General features: G+C 38.3%; 2 protein-coding genes across 2 annotated transcripts in view; both read right to left on the bottom strand.

Moving 5' to 3' along the window:
- LOC138325207 (regucalcin-like) overlaps positions 1-2,951 on the bottom strand; it is a 9,483-nt gene extending 6,532 nt beyond the window's left edge. The window contains exon 1 of the mRNA XM_069270697.1: positions 2,821-2,951. The gene's annotated coding sequence lies outside the window, so the exon portion shown is untranslated. The remainder of the gene's footprint in view (positions 1-2,820) is intronic.
- A 4,724-nt stretch (positions 2,952-7,675) lies between these two features.
- On the bottom strand, positions 7,676-13,769 carry LOC138326296 (regucalcin-like). The gene is made up of 5 exons (XM_069272412.1): positions 13,607-13,769; positions 9,705-9,890; positions 9,094-9,312; positions 8,665-8,811; positions 7,676-7,992 (listed from the first exon to the last, which is right to left on the bottom strand). Exons 1-5 carry the CDS (start codon positions 13,761-13,763, stop codon positions 7,787-7,789), a joined length of 915 nt encoding a protein of 304 aa, XP_069128513.1. The 5' UTR covers positions 13,764-13,769; the 3' UTR covers positions 7,676-7,786.
- Between the last annotated feature and the right edge of the window lie 1,834 nt (positions 13,770-15,603).

Raw genomic sequence — 15,603 nt, forward strand, 5'->3', positions numbered from 1 at the left:
TCTATGGTTGCACGAGGGTTCACAAGGTTGATGGCTGGTGCTTCATACGAATAATGGAGCTATGTGCTAAGGAGAACCAATTCCACCATTTTGAAGAATGTGAATCTGGTGTAATTTCCATTGAATATAGGGGTATTTTTATATATGCATATTATACAGTTGTTGACTGGGGTTGAGGGCAACAGATGATTTGTTGAACCCGAAGACAAACTGTTGCCCGAGGCCGAAGGCCAAGGGCAACAGTTTGTGTGAGGGTCCAACCACAGGTGTTCGTTTCTAATATAAGTATAAGTATAATACTGGGTCAAGGTCTATAACTCGGCCGGCCATATAACACTACCCAATTTCAGAAAAAGTATGATTATTATCCAACCGTATAGGATATAATAATAGAAATACTCTCAGTCGACAGCCAGATAATTTATCTTTAATTTGGTATATGATACAATATATATCATGCCGTATAAATGTCACTAGGTATCCAGAAACATCGGAAAACAGCCAGATTTCAACTGGTCGGACACTGTGGTGTCCTCCGATAAACACGCTAGGGCTCTAATGGGTAGTTCAAAAACCACTGCATGTCAACACTTCAGCTTCATAGGAATTAAAGTTTGGTAAAAAACAAACTTACCGGTATGTTAGTGTTTATCTATGTACCATCCATTTGCGCAATACAGCCTTTTGAAATTTCCGATTGAAAAAATGTGTGTCTCTAGCCGTCATGTTGATATGTGTGTAGTACATTTGTTTTCTCGGCGTTGATTGGTCAATTAATTTTCGAGAGCCAATCAACGCCGACAAAACAAATCTACTGCACACATACTTACATGGCGGCTAGAGACATAATTTTTTTCAATAGGAAATTTCAAAGGGCTACGTTAGGCAAATGGATGGTATTTATCCAGGATTTACTAACCGGTAAGTTTGTTTTCTACCAAACTTTCATTATTATGACGCTGAAGTGTTGACATGCAGTGGTTTTTGAGCTACCCATTAGAGCCCTGGCGTGTTCATCGGAGGACACCACAGTGTCCGACCAGTTGAAATCTGACTGTTTTCCGATGTTTTTGGATACCTAGTGACATTTATACGGCATGATATATATTGTATCATATACCAAAATAAAGATAAATTATCTGGCTGTCGATTGAGAGTATTCCTATTATTATATCCTATACGGTTGGTTAATAATCATACTTTTTCTGAAATTGGGTAGTGTTATATGGCCGGCCGAGTTATAGACCTTGACCCAGTATTATACTTATACTTATATTAGAAACGAACACCTGTGGTCCAACAAATCATCTGTTGCCCGAAAACCCAGTCGATAACTGTTTTGTTATACCCATTGACTCAAAACAATGCATTGACGTCACGAATTGTAGTTGTGACGTCACTCCGGTCCAACAGCACATTTAAACAGTCGATTTTAACAGTTTTTTGGACCGCTCGACGGAACAGTTCATATATTGGCATTTTTGGCAATAGAGTTTATATAGGAACTATTTCATAGGGGTATAACAATATATATTATTGACAGAACGTCAAACTCCTTTGGTTAGAATCTGAAAGAGCTCCCACATCCCTAAACCCGTTGTTCCTGATATGAACTCTGGCCGTGGATGGGTCATGAAAGATGACAGGCTAGAACAAGACTGGTAATGTGCTGTCACATCAGCTCGTCGACATCGAAGACGACGCACTGACTTTGGACGAATTTGATACTAATATCTCGATTACTCTAAATCTCTGAATCGGACTGCATGTACCAGCTACCAGATATGCCGATTCACTTCTTGATGACGTCACAACCGGGAGGGGGGGGGGGGGGGGGCATGTGGGACCCTCCTAGCCCTTAGACTAAAATGCCTGGATTCGACCGACGTGGTGCTTTATAAATGCAATTTGCTACAAACAGTTTAGGGTGTTCAGGATACATGTTGAGACTTTATGTTGTTATCCACTGCTGATAATTACAGGTAGGTTTCGCCCAACCAAATAAATATTTTTGTAAAATCGAATACACGGAAGAAAAGGTGAAAAAAATACTTCAATTTGATTTCTTCATGCGAATGAGATTGAACAAATGTGTCTTGAATTCAAAATTGAAGGAAATCCTTGATTTATTACAATGCCAGGCTGACAAGAAGGTATGCAAATGAAGCTGCGATTGATTGTGTTGTCGAAGTTTCGCGCATGTGGGACCCTCCTAATCCATAGCCCAAAATGTCTGAATTCGACCGACGTTGTGCTATATGCAATTTGCTACAAACAGTTTAGGGTGTTCAGGATACATGTTCAGACTTTGTGTTGTTATCCACTGCTGATAATTACAGGTAGGTTTCGCCCAACAAAATAGAGCAACTTAAGGTATTATCGACCCCTATCAATTATCGACTCCCTACAGTTAATATCATAAATAACTATCTTATGCCAATATATGTGCCAATAAATCTCCAAATTAACAAAGATTAAGGCATTCGGATCATCTTTTGACTATTCCATAGTCGCAAGCAATAATGAAAACTTCCGAAAACTGACCTAGACACAAGTTACATTTACGGCAGAGTTCAGAATCGATGTTGTTACGCAACAAGTTAGTAGGATGCGCGTTAGGAGGAATTTTTACTTTGTGGATAGGGGGTCGACAATAGATTGATAAATCTGATAAACTAATGTATTGTCGACCCCCCTACATCCCGAAAGCACGGATGTCTTTATAATAATGTAATTTATATGTAAATATATACATGTACATGTGCATGCAACGCTATTATTTCTGAAATATTTCCCCATAACCAACATGGATTGACTTACCTTGAACAGACAGGAATGATAGATAGCAGTTTCCCGTTAGTTTAACCCTAGCTATGCCGAATTATCTCCGACGGGACACTTTAAAGCTAGATAACGATTAATGTCTCGTGCGAACTCCGAGCCGTAGGTCTGATATCACTGTCAGTATGTCTAATTTAGCTAACGGGGGGAGGTGATTGTGCTCTCATTCCTACATGTATATGTGTGTAAAACTGGTTTATGTTATGCAATGCACCGTGTCGCCTTAGCCTACAGTACATCGCTACTCATGCAATACAGCCTTGTAACATCACTGCTTCAACAAAATTTCCTTTTCCGAGAAAAAAAAATAATCAAGAAACTTTAGGTTAGTTTTACATTAAAATATGCAAAATACAGGATTTGCGTTTACAATATCACGCAATTTTGATGAATAGAGAATCGACTTGCAGTCGCAAATTTCTTCGAACTTATTTTGAAATGGCTGGGTATCGTAATTGTAAAATTGCAAAAATAATGCGTAACAGTGTATGAACGGTAGAGTATAGTATAATCGTTAGTTGCATCGTCACTTATGAGTATCGAAGCAGGAGGAATGAAAACAGACATGGTATACAGGTCGGTAAAACACCAAACACTCTGATTGAAATATAGATCATTATTATCAATACGTTTGATAAGAGGATTTGACAACATCCCATTAGGGGTCACGTCAAGATGCCCTTTGGAAATGACCAATCAAATTAGCACTGCCAGATTCTTGACTAGGGACGAAACAGTTTGAAAAAGCTGTCCGAATTATGCACGTGTACGTAGTCATCTCGCCCAATGAGCACAACAAAGCTTAATGCATATGTATACTGGAACGAAATGGCGTAATCAATTGACGCAGCAATATGTAGAAAATGTATGTGATATGAAGTACACGTGGTAGAAAGGTCATCTGAACATGACCCTTTATGGGATGTTCTCAGATCCTCTATTTAACGGAGTGGTTATTAGGATATGTATTTTAATCAGATTGAACACCAAATATCAACGTTATTCGTAAGTAGCAATATGTTAAAATGTGTTTTAAGATGGCGGCCATCTTGGATTTCGGATTGACACGAAAAATAACATGTCGGAATCATTTCAGGCAAGTTTCAGTCAAATCGTATCGGTAGAACTTTAGAAGAAGTTCAAAAGTTATTTTCAAGATAGCGGCTGTGGCGGCAATTTTGGATTTTGTATTGACCCGAAAAAAACCACTTAGTCGGGACCGTGTCAGGATCATTTCATACAAGTTTCATCAGCTAAATTGCACTGGTAGAATTGGAGAAGTTCAAAATGTATTTTCAAGGTGGCGGCTGTACTTATTCGCCGTTTTTCCTGAAATATATCTTATTATTGTATCTTAATATGAGTAATTGTATTACCTATAGATTATAAGTTTCTTTAGTCTGCATCATTCGTTATTAGAATGCGGCAAAAACTAGGTGATCTTAAGAAATAGTTTAATTTTAAAAAAATCACTGTGTAATCACTTGCGCGGGACTCTCGCTTATATTTCTAATTTTTAGGTTATATCGTCAAGACGAGTGAAAACAATGGACCTAACGTCTTTAATGTGTACATATTGTACAGAAGAATAGAAAGATTTCAATGAGGCAATCGATCTTAGTATCATAAATCTTGGCAGAGACGAACTGAAATTCTAAATTTCGTACTAAAACTCGTCGTTTCAACATTATACCAAATGATTTAATCGAGGATTGAAAAGGAATTCCGAACAAAGACAAATTGAGCGTGAAAATATCTAGATAGCATGTCACTTCTCCACTCCTTTCACCGATTTAGCCATCCAAAAGAGGCAGATTGGAATCAGCTCCTCAAATGTTATTCAAGTTTTTAAGAAGATTATACATATGCATGGTGCTTGCAGATGGGAAATATTTCACTCAATGATGAATATTGATAATGTTGATACAGAAAGTAAGGTATGAGAGAAAAATAGTCTTTCATATGGGGATATGAAGGATAAGAACATCGACAAGATTCATTTTGTGGCCCTCGGGTAGAAATCTCCGTGCTGCATATCGACATACAATTGTATAAAAGAATCTTGTACTGAATTCCACACCAAAAATTGACACAAAAAAAATCATAAAACTCAAATTTAGATTACCTCCCCCTGTCAGAAACAGACTTGATTAAAGTTTAAAAAATTCTTTGATGTATCGCCTAACCCACACATTAACATTTGACACTGACGCACCCTGAATATCCAATCAGCAGGCTGCAAAACATTCACCTCTCTATGCGGTCCATATAGCGAGGTCACATTGAAAAAAAAAAATTATGTCGTTATTACGACAAGCTAAGTATATAGCTATAAGTCGTAATTACGACTTATTACATCGTAATAATGACTTAGCTATGTCGTTAAACGACCTAGTATCTCGAAGGAACGACTAAGCTATGTCGTTAGAACGACTTCGTATGTCGTAATAACGAATTAGTATCTCGTACAACATGCGATAACGACTTAGTCATTCTTATGAGATAATAAGTCGTTTTAATGACATCATATTTTTTCAATGTGACAATGACAGACTTTCGTACAGTGATATGATTTACGAGAGAACACCTATTCAAATACACCCCGGGTTTCGAATATATAATTAACGTTAGAACTTCTCTTCTCATGCGAAGAATTTTATATAGCCTCGTTATCTTTTTTTAGGTCACTAGGATAGAAGGTAACGAAACATGTAGAGCGTGACTTTATTCAGTCATATTGAAGGCATGATCACTGAAGGTGAAAAAAAAAAAGAATTTCCATTTTTGTCTGTTTGGCAATCTTTCAAAAACGTCAAGATTCGATCAATCATAGGCTTCACATGTAGTTAAAGTTACCTGGGTTTATGTACCATAACTGGACGATAATTTTTACAGTAATCTATTGCAAACCATCAAGTTATTCAATTCTTCGCCTTATGCGTGTTTTCATAGAAACATATCTACAAACATTACTTTGTAATTGTTAATAACACTGTTAAAATGTAAAGTGAAATTGTAGACGGAATGTACTCAATTCACTACATTGTAGATGTAACAATTTCAGCTCTTTTATTAGTACTGGTAAAGTTTAAACCTATGCATTGGATGTATTGTAATTTGTGAAAATTGTATTAAGAGCCAGGATCAGGTAAGGACGGCCTCCCATGTGTATGCAGTGTGTAGCGTGTATGAAGTGTGGGGTACTTATTCTTCAGAAAGTGTCAGTAGTATCTCATTAGCCAAATATGGCTTGACGTCTTTTACTTATATGTGATGATAATGATTATGTAAATATACATTTTGTAAGGAGTAAAATGTGTTTGAAAATTAAAATATTTTATTTTTTATTATTTATTATATTTGTGATGTGTCTTCTTGTATGTTGTTCCTACAGGTAATGCGTTTGAATTGTACTTGCTGTCCGTAAAAGGCGACTAAATCCTAACGTCTCCCTTGATCTTTTTCTTCCTAACGTCTCCCTTGATACCAACTCACTTGATGACCGCACGCCCCTGTGAGGAAGGCCTTGGGTTCTGTGTCCTGGCCGAGACACACCGAAGTCTATAACAGTGGTAGTTTCTGGTCCTGCTTGGCGCTTAGTATACATGGAGTGGAACGGCTGGTTCGCCTGTTGCCAGCATAATTTGACCGGGTGCGGTGTGTTGCTTGGTGTCTTAGGTGGTATGCTTCAGTAATAAAGCACTAAAAGGGCATGCGTTCCACTATACAAGAAGACACAACACGAATACACCGCAGTCACCCAAAGCATACACCATGCACTTCATACACGCCACACACCGGATACATGGGAGACCGTCCTTACCTGACCCTGGATATCTCAATAGGACATTAACAAATTGAAACAAACAAACAAACAACCAATATAGTGGAACTCTTGCCCTTTTTATAGTGCTATATCACTGGAGCATGCTGCCGAAGACACCAAGCAACACACCCCACCCGGTGGTATTATATTGACAACGGACGACCAAAAACGGAAAGGCTATAAATATCGTAAAAACCGTGTCTAGTAACATAGTGTTGTAATATGACAGAAGAAGACACGACTGCTCGGTGTAAACAAAAGGGTTTCATCACAGCTGAAGTTTCACCAGCTTTATAAAAAAACTTTTAAAAACAAATTTCTAGCCATATTTAGCCAAAAGGTTAATTATGTGATTAATGATAATTTTGATCGTGTTATTTGCTTAACATTTAAAAATCATTAACGTCAATCTGAAGCATTCGCCAGGCAGCTATCTTGGATTTTGATAGTTAAAGTTTGTTATCGCTATTTCTGAAAAGGTACCTAAGGGATCATTCTCAAATTCCATATGTAGGTTCGCCTGGGGCCCGAGTTATGCATATTACATTTTGGGACCGGTCTACAAGACTGCCGCCATTCAGCTATCTTGGATTTTGTTAGTAAAAGTTGTTATCACTATTTCTCATAAAGTTTTGAAGGGATCGGTCTCAAATTGAAAGTTAGGGCCCTAGTTGTGCATATTGCATTTTGGGACTGATCGGTCACTAAGATGGCCAACAGGTAGCCATCTTAAATTTTGATTATTGAAGTTTGTTAGTGTTATATATCTCAGAAAGTACTGAAAGGATCTTTCTCAAATTTCATATGTAGAATTATGAAGTAAAAATTTGAAAAGCAGAGAAAATATCCTCTTTCCATTGTCAGACGTAGATCATTCTTTGGTGGGCGCCAAGATCCCTCTGGGATCTCTTGTTTAAGAAATGATTTTCGTCCGGGATAAGGTTTAACAATTTGATGTAGAAATATAGAGTGATGGACTTTCTAGTATACACATAACATAAATCGCCATTAGCTTAGTTTAGCTTTAAATTCAAAGGTATTCACCAGTGTGATTCCTAAATGACCATTGCTATCGATGAAGAAAAAATCTATTGAAATATGAAAATATTGTTAGACGTGTCATCCGAGATATACGTTGGCAGGTTGACCTCTGACCCCAAGTGCCGTGACCTTGAATACCGATCCATACATCGGATATAACTGGAGTTCTTCTTCAGACGCCAAATATGGCGCCGTTGTGACGTACAACTCGTCAAAGTTTTTACCACCAAAGCAGCAAGATGTTGTTCTCGGTGCAGGGATCAGAACTTCTCGGAGTTTCTTACCTGAATGTAAAAAAATTATTTTTGAAGTATACATATATTTCCTATATTTACTTATACAAAACACTACTTTATTGTCAACTTTGTACCACTACCGCATTCATTTAAGAACCAAATTGCATTCATTTGGCAATTATGGGACTTTGAATGCCAACTGGATCGAGGTACATTTAATCAAACTCGCTGGAGAACGCCAACTGCGTTTGGTAATGTTACTTTGTTTTATTAATGAACGTCATATTAACAGCCAGTGTTAAGCAGGGACGGCCTCCCATGTATGCTGTGTGTTTTGGGAGACTGCGATATATTCTTGTTGTGTTTTCATGTAGAGTGGAACTCTTACCACTTTTGGTAATGTTACATAGTGTGGTTGTTTGTTTATTTGATTAGTTAACGTCATTTTACCAGTCAGAGTCTTGTAAGGAAGATCTTCCATGTATGTGTTGTATTGCGTGTATGAAGTGCGTGGTGCGTGTTTTAAGAGACTGCGATATATTCGTGTAGTGTCAAGGGAGACTTTAGGTAGAAGAAGGATAGCTAGGAAGGAGAGCAACGATCAGATCCTAAACTTTAAGCCTTTTACGATCATGCAATATGGGCAGCAGGTACAATTCTAACAGCTGGACCTTTGTGTGATTGACGGAGAAAGTGAATATATTGATGTACAGTACTTACCGGTGACGGGATCAAAGCACGCGACCTTGCCCCCGTTGTAGCACGCGACCCACAGGTGTCCGTCTGTGTCAATTGTCATCCCGTCAGGTACACCAATTGTGTCCTTGTCAGGAAGAAGGTTAAAGTTTACAACATCACGACGGTCACCTGGAAACCACCCGGTATATCAATGTATTTAGAAAATATATTAAGGAACAGTGACTAGAGAGCTAATTCAATTCGAAGGATTTCTAACGATCCGAATGTGTTATAAAAATGCTATCTTAATGTAACCAAAAGATTTATTGTTTTTGGAGTTTCAATTTAATCTACGATCTTCACCAGACTTGCTTTATAACAACCAGTACACAACCGCATCCCATAGTAACGTTTACCGAAGTCTACATGTATAATTGAGAACACCAAATATCAGAGGAAGACCCAACTTACTGATGGTCCCTGACACAATGTCGTAGTCAAATGCCTCCACTTTTGAGAGCATAGAGTCGATGTAAAACATTGTCTGGTGGTCCTTTGACCACGCCATTCCGTTCGAAACTGAAATTTTATCAACATGTTTGACTAATTTTCCGGTCGTATCCAAACTGTACAGACTTGATGTTTCCAGTTCGAATCCGGGCGCCCTATCTACCCGAGCACCCATTGTACCTGCAATAAGAACATTCACTGTGTTATGTAGTTTGTTGAACTTCGAACAGAATCATAAGTACAGAGTCATACTCTTTCACGATGCTTTTATTCTTAATACTCCTTTATAAACATTTACGATCTCTTGTAGCCACGGATAGGTTTATAGATTTTCTTTCTCGGTTACAGATACATGGGGATCACGATATGGCATGGAGTTAAGAACAGACCAGAAGTCATTCTTGAATGAATAAACAGTGTATTATTTCTGTATGATCCAGTTTGATGAAACTTTATGAAATATTCAATGTTGTTTTTTAATTTTCATACATTGATATTAATAACTTTGCTGCAGGGAAGTAAGTCACACTGACTTAGTAATGTAATGTTTTGACAATTATCACAAAACCAACCTGTCCAGTACCTGCCCGCGGGATCACATTTCCCGTCATTAAACGTGTCGTTGATCCCGACCGACTGGATTTCCTGTATGAGAGTTGTGGTCCCGGAGTCCCAGTCCAGATGGGACAGAGTCCGTTCCATCCCTACAAGATAGCCTCCCTTACGACATGGTACCACAGCACCAAGACACGATCTTCCTGTGAAGTGAAGAAAGGAGAAAATTTAAGCTACAATTAACCCATAATCAACATGTTTTCGATTGTTATGGACGGGACATGTCGTTTACTTAAACTGTTTTGGTGATATTTTTATCTTTATTTCAGAATATCGGTATGAAGTAACTTTCTGGAAATAACGATAGAACCCAAAGCCTACCTCACAGGAGCGAGGTCAAATATGAGGCTGTATCGCTTTTTATGGTACTATGCGGTTTTTGTTTGTTTGTTTGATTAATCAACGTCCTAAAACAGCCAGGGTCATGTAAAGACGGTCTCCAATGCAGCATTACATGCAGGGTATATGAAGTGCGAGGTGCATGTTTTGAGAGACTGCGGTATGTTCTTGTTGTCTTATTGTATAGTGGAACTCTTGCCATTTTACAGTGCTATATAACTAAAGTTTGCTGCCGAAGACATCAAGCAAAACACCAAACCCGGTCACATTATACTGACAATGGGCGGATCAGTCGTTCCACTCTTTTAATGTTGAGCGCTAGGCAGGAGTAGAAACTACCAGTTTTATAGACTTTGGTGTGTCTCGGCCAGGGGACAGAATCCAGAGCCTACCTCACAGGGGCGTGCGCTCAACAGAAGGCGTATTGATGTCTATGTTGGTATATTTTTGTTGTGTCTTCTTGTTATAGTGGAACTCTTATCATTTTTATCATAAGAGTTTCACTATTACAATAAGACACGACACAAATAGAGTGCTATCGCACTCTAGTATGCCGCCGGAAACACCGACCAAGAACATAAACGACTTAGAAAATGGTGTGTCTCGGTCTGAGGTCAAAAGTGAGGCCCTGTAAAGGGGACATTAGGAAAAAGAACGTCATTTAGGAAGAAGAGAAAATATAAGATTCTAAATTTATTTGCCTTTAAGATCGTGCAATAGGGGAAGCAAGTACATTTCTAACATCCTACCTACGAATTACAGTGTAGAAACTGTCGTAAGATAAGCTTCAATATCTGTCTTATTACACAAATCCAAGAAGATCCTACTGATTTTCAGCGTTATCTAGGTGTCCAGATGCTGATGCAGGATAAAGAAGTATCTAAAACGAACTCATCCAGTTAGATGTCCAATGCCATAATGCCAGTGGTCACATTTTGATTATTTTCATCATGCATGAACATGGTTTGCTGTCCTTCATTTTCGACGGCGGAATTCTGCAAGATGACACCAAATTTTGTGACGGAGATGCAACACAGCCAAACATGTCGGTCATTGTTCTTAATGGTGTATTTTGGTTTGGTATAGATTATTAGATTAATGTTTCATTAACAGCCAAGGTCATTTCAGGACGAACATCCGTGTGCAATGAATTGCGATGTATGGATGGATGTATGCTTTTGGAGGCTTTATTTTTAGAAAGGGTCAAAATGTGTCATTGGTGTACAGTATAAGTGTCAGCACTTCAGTTTCATAAGAAGGAAAGAACTTACCTGTACATTAGTGTGTATCTATCTACCATCCATTTGTCTAATATAGCCCTTTGAAACTTTCGATTGAAAAAAATTGTCTCTAGCCGCCGGAAATTTCAAAGGGGCTACGTTTGGCAAATGGGTGGTATATAAATATACACTAACATACCGGTAAGTTTTGTTCCTACCAATTTTTTGTTCTTATGACGCTGAAGTGTTTACATTCAATGGTTTTTGAGCTACCCAATAGAGCCCTGGCTTGTTAATCGAAGGACACCACAGTGTCAAACCAGTTGAAATCTGACTGTTTTCCGATGTTTCTAGAAACCTAGTGACATTTATACTGCATTATATATATTGTCTTTTAGTACATCACGTGACAGAATACTGGATTCTGATTGGCTACATACATGGATACTATTTGCAATAGTGCCCGGGCAAGCGGACACTATTGAAGTGGCGCGAAATTGAACGTGAATGTATTGTGACGTCACCATTACATGACGTCATTATAACGTTGCGCTTCGACCAAGACGTCAAGATGGCGGACAGGCTGTTTTGTGCGGGGATGGAAGCAAATCTTGCTTTTCTACAGAAGACTGTTCACTAATGTTCTATATTGATCTACTTTTAATTTTCATGAAGCTGAATCCCGTTTTTATAGAATCCCATATCTCTGCCACAATTTATATATTGTACTTTTAATGTAACAACGTGGTGTGGAAATGAAGATAGCGTTGCGAGGTAGGCCTATCGCTTGACGTGCTTCTCAAAGTTTGCGATGACATGGAAAACGGTCTCATGTCAGGGTGATGTACTAAACCCATGATGGCCTGGTTGAGAGGGCACTATTGCCTCATAGTATTGTCTCATGATGGGATAGTGCCCTCGCCTTCGGCTCGGGCACTATTCCATCTCTCGAAAATACTATGCGGCAAAAGTGCCCTCTCAACCAGGCCATAATAGATAAATATACAAATTAAAGATAAATTATCTGGCTGTTGATTAAGAGTATTCCTATCGTCACATCTTATACAGTTTGTTAATAATCATACTTTTTCCTGAAATTGGATAGTGTTAATTGGCCGGCCGAGTTATAGACCTTGACATAGTGTTACATTAATAGAGAAAAAACGTCTATAAAGCCAAACGCCTGTGATCAAATAAATGGAATTGGGAAGTTTTATTATCGCAAGGCCACAGACTAACAAGCTTTTCTAAATAATATGACATGAAGTTATCCGATTCGGCACTGGTTACTAATAAAGACTTAATTTCTTGTTTATTGGAACTTCTGCCCTAAGCCGAACACACAGGTACGAGCGCTCAACAGAAGGCTGAACGTGAGGGGGTGTCAAGGGAAACGTTAGGAAGAACAAAGTTAGTTAGGAAAAAAGAGAAAATATTATATTCTAAATTTAGCATATGGGCAGTAGGTATACGATTATAACGCCCTACTTTCAGGGTCTTGACAATGCTTTCATGAGTCATGACTATCGATTGATGAAATAGGTTACCCTTTCACCAAGCGAACCTTAATAGAATCGCTGTCAGAAGATACAGGTCAATAATATAACGATGATGACCAGTAAACTGCATGTGTTAATAACTTTAAATCTAGTACATATGATTTGTCTGTAGCAATTTTAATTTAGACAACATAAATAGATCGCTGATTCTAGTGACTTTTGAAAGAGCAATCACACTTGTATTATATATCTCGGACATTACGATAGAGGTAAAGTATGTTTATATCTGTATATATCGTTATCGAGTTGTTCAACTTGGGCATACCATAAATTTAGGTATAGTTCGCCATTGTTTGATCATTTTCTGTAACGCACAAATGTAGTTTGCTTTGTCACTCAGTGTAGTTAGGTATGGTTTAACTTATGCCATAATACCAACATGGTTAAAATGTGCGCCTACCTTTTTTAACACCACTATTTTGTTTGAATTATTTATCTTCATTTGTTGTGTTAGGTCGTTAAAATTCAGAAATAAATTAGTAAATTGAGTAATGAAATGATCATGAAATTACATTTTGCTTTACTTAATATGGTTGTTTTAAACTGTGTCATTTCTAAAGCCGAGATAACAAACATTCGGACGAGATCACTAGGTATACTGGGACCAGACCGTGGTGTAAGGTATGCCCTTATGGCGTTACGTTAAGTCAACAAACCCGTATCTTCTGTTTATTTTAACCTGGGAAGCATTTGACCGTTATATTCCTTCACATTGTAGTCATACATTTCGGTGATACGAACCTAGCTTTAAGGATTTCAGTTCCTCCGTGACAGGGCACCACCGGAACAACTCGCATTTCACATGGTCCAGAAATAGGAGTGTTTGTTTGTCATCCTCCCAGTGAGGGCCCTCCCCCAGCTCCGGGGTCACGTGACGTATGGCGACAGACACCGACATGTCCCCTTTCTTAGGTGGCACTGATAATGTTTTAGTCACACAGGATAACTTGTTTGTTAGATAAAGTCGTAGTGTTCTACTTGAACATTTTCTCACTTTGGTTAGTTTAACGTCCTACTTACAGCTAGGATCATGTAAGGACGTGCCAAGTCTGATGGTAAAGAGTTCCTTGAGAAAAAAACACCGACCAGCGGTCAGTACATGACAACTGCCCCGCATGGGATTCGAACTCGCGACCCAGAGGTGGATGGCTTGTGGTAATACATCGGTACATCTAAAACCACTCGGTACCACGGCCCCTATTTGCAATCATCGTCACACCGGAATACAATTGTAGATGTACGTGGGTCACATCTTGGAACAATGTACGACTAAAATAATATTACCTGATAAAAATTACGGATTTTTGCATTTAGGTGTTCAGAATGCGTACAGTTTCCCCAATAGTTGTTGAAAAAATAGGAACAGGACAGTCACAGTTGCTTTGCATAAAGGGGATACGATAAGATAAGACAATGGTTTTTTCGGTACGCAAATTTTTTGAGTGAAATGTTCTAAAAATGCACATTTGAAAGAAAAAAGCGTCCTTCTGCACATTTTTGTACTTTATTTTAGAAAATTTTCCGCTTCGCGACGCGTTTCCTAAAAACGTTGAAGCACGTAATGTTAAAACCTTTAATTCAATACACACGAACTAGACTAAAAATATTCATCAAGGGATTATACTATCTCAACCAATGCTTCCTAAAAGATAAATTTGTTTATATGTCATAGCAAGACAATCAATTCATTAGTATTTTGAGTTCCACAACAATATGCCGATGGTGTGAATCCGGTATGTTCAGGTCGAGCTTGGTTGCATAATGGTATGACAACACTCACAACTATCATTTCTAAATGCAGGTAGCTTTAAATCGAAATATTACCGTGTTAAGAACGCTTTAAAATCATCAAATACAATGTAAATCCCATCTCAGTCATTCCAAATCGTAATATTTTTCTCGGTGAAGACCCCCCGGACCCTCCAACAACAAAATCTCGCGCCTTTAACGCTCGCAAATTCATCAAAACAGATCGTAAAACTCATCTCGACCATTCTAAATCGTAATTTTTTTCCTATGGTAACCCCTAGACCCCTCATACACCAAAATCACGCGCCTTCGGCGCTCCCAAATTCAACAAAATGCATCCTAAAACTCATCTCTGCCATTCTAAATCGTACAATTCCGCCCCCCCCCCAAAAGCACCAAAATCTCGCGCCTTCGGCGCTCGCAAAATAATCAAAATACATCGTAAAGCTCATCACAGTCATTCTTAATCGTAATATTTTTCCCGGTTATACCCCGAACCTCCCAAACACGACGCCACTGTCTATAGATGTGTACAAGGATTATATGTACTAATATCTGAAAAAAAGTATATCAATTATCTCCTGTGGGTGCGGGGCGCGCGAGGGGGTGGGGAATGTTACGAAATATTGAGGACCTGTTTGTTTTTTATTGCGAACTCTGTGGAAACAGCTTGGGAGATTCCCATTTGTATCTCATTCTGGAACCTATGACAGATTTGCATAAGCATCTGAAGCATATATTTGTCCTCTAAAGCGGTCAAAATAATATGACATTCATGGGTCTGAATTCTAAATTGTACTCTGTACTCTTTTTCGGCTATTAGTTATATTGTTCATACTTTAGAATCATTACGTTCTTCAAAAACAGTTAAGCAATCGTATTGTTACCTGAGTATGTTTCCTGAAATTTGTTTGATTTTGACTTATAATTTTTTGAAGATATTTGAGGGTTTTAATTGTGGTAGCTTTTAGTGGAACCAAATTTATTAT

The sequence above is a fragment of the Argopecten irradians genome, chromosome 6 (genome assembly GCF_041381155.1).
Source record: "Argopecten irradians isolate NY chromosome 6, Ai_NY, whole genome shotgun sequence".
Lineage (NCBI taxonomy): Eukaryota > Metazoa > Mollusca > Bivalvia > Pectinida > Pectinidae > Argopecten > Argopecten irradians.

What these genes read in the sequence shown, in the direction of transcription:
- LOC138326296 (XM_069272412.1), bottom strand. Translation starts at nt 13,763, where the DNA reads ATGTCGGTGTCTGTCGCCATACGTCACGTGACCCCGGAGCTGGGGGAG. An exon ending in CGCGGGCAGGTACTGGACAG is followed by an intron (nt 9,313 to 9,704) that starts GTTGGTTTTGTG and finishes TTCTTATTGCAG; the next exon opens with GTACAATGGGTGCTCGGGTA. An exon ending in CATTGTGTCAGGGACCATCA is followed by an intron (nt 8,812 to 9,093) that starts GTAAGTTGGGTC and finishes GGTGGTTTCCAG; the next exon opens with GTGACCGTCGTGATGTTGTA.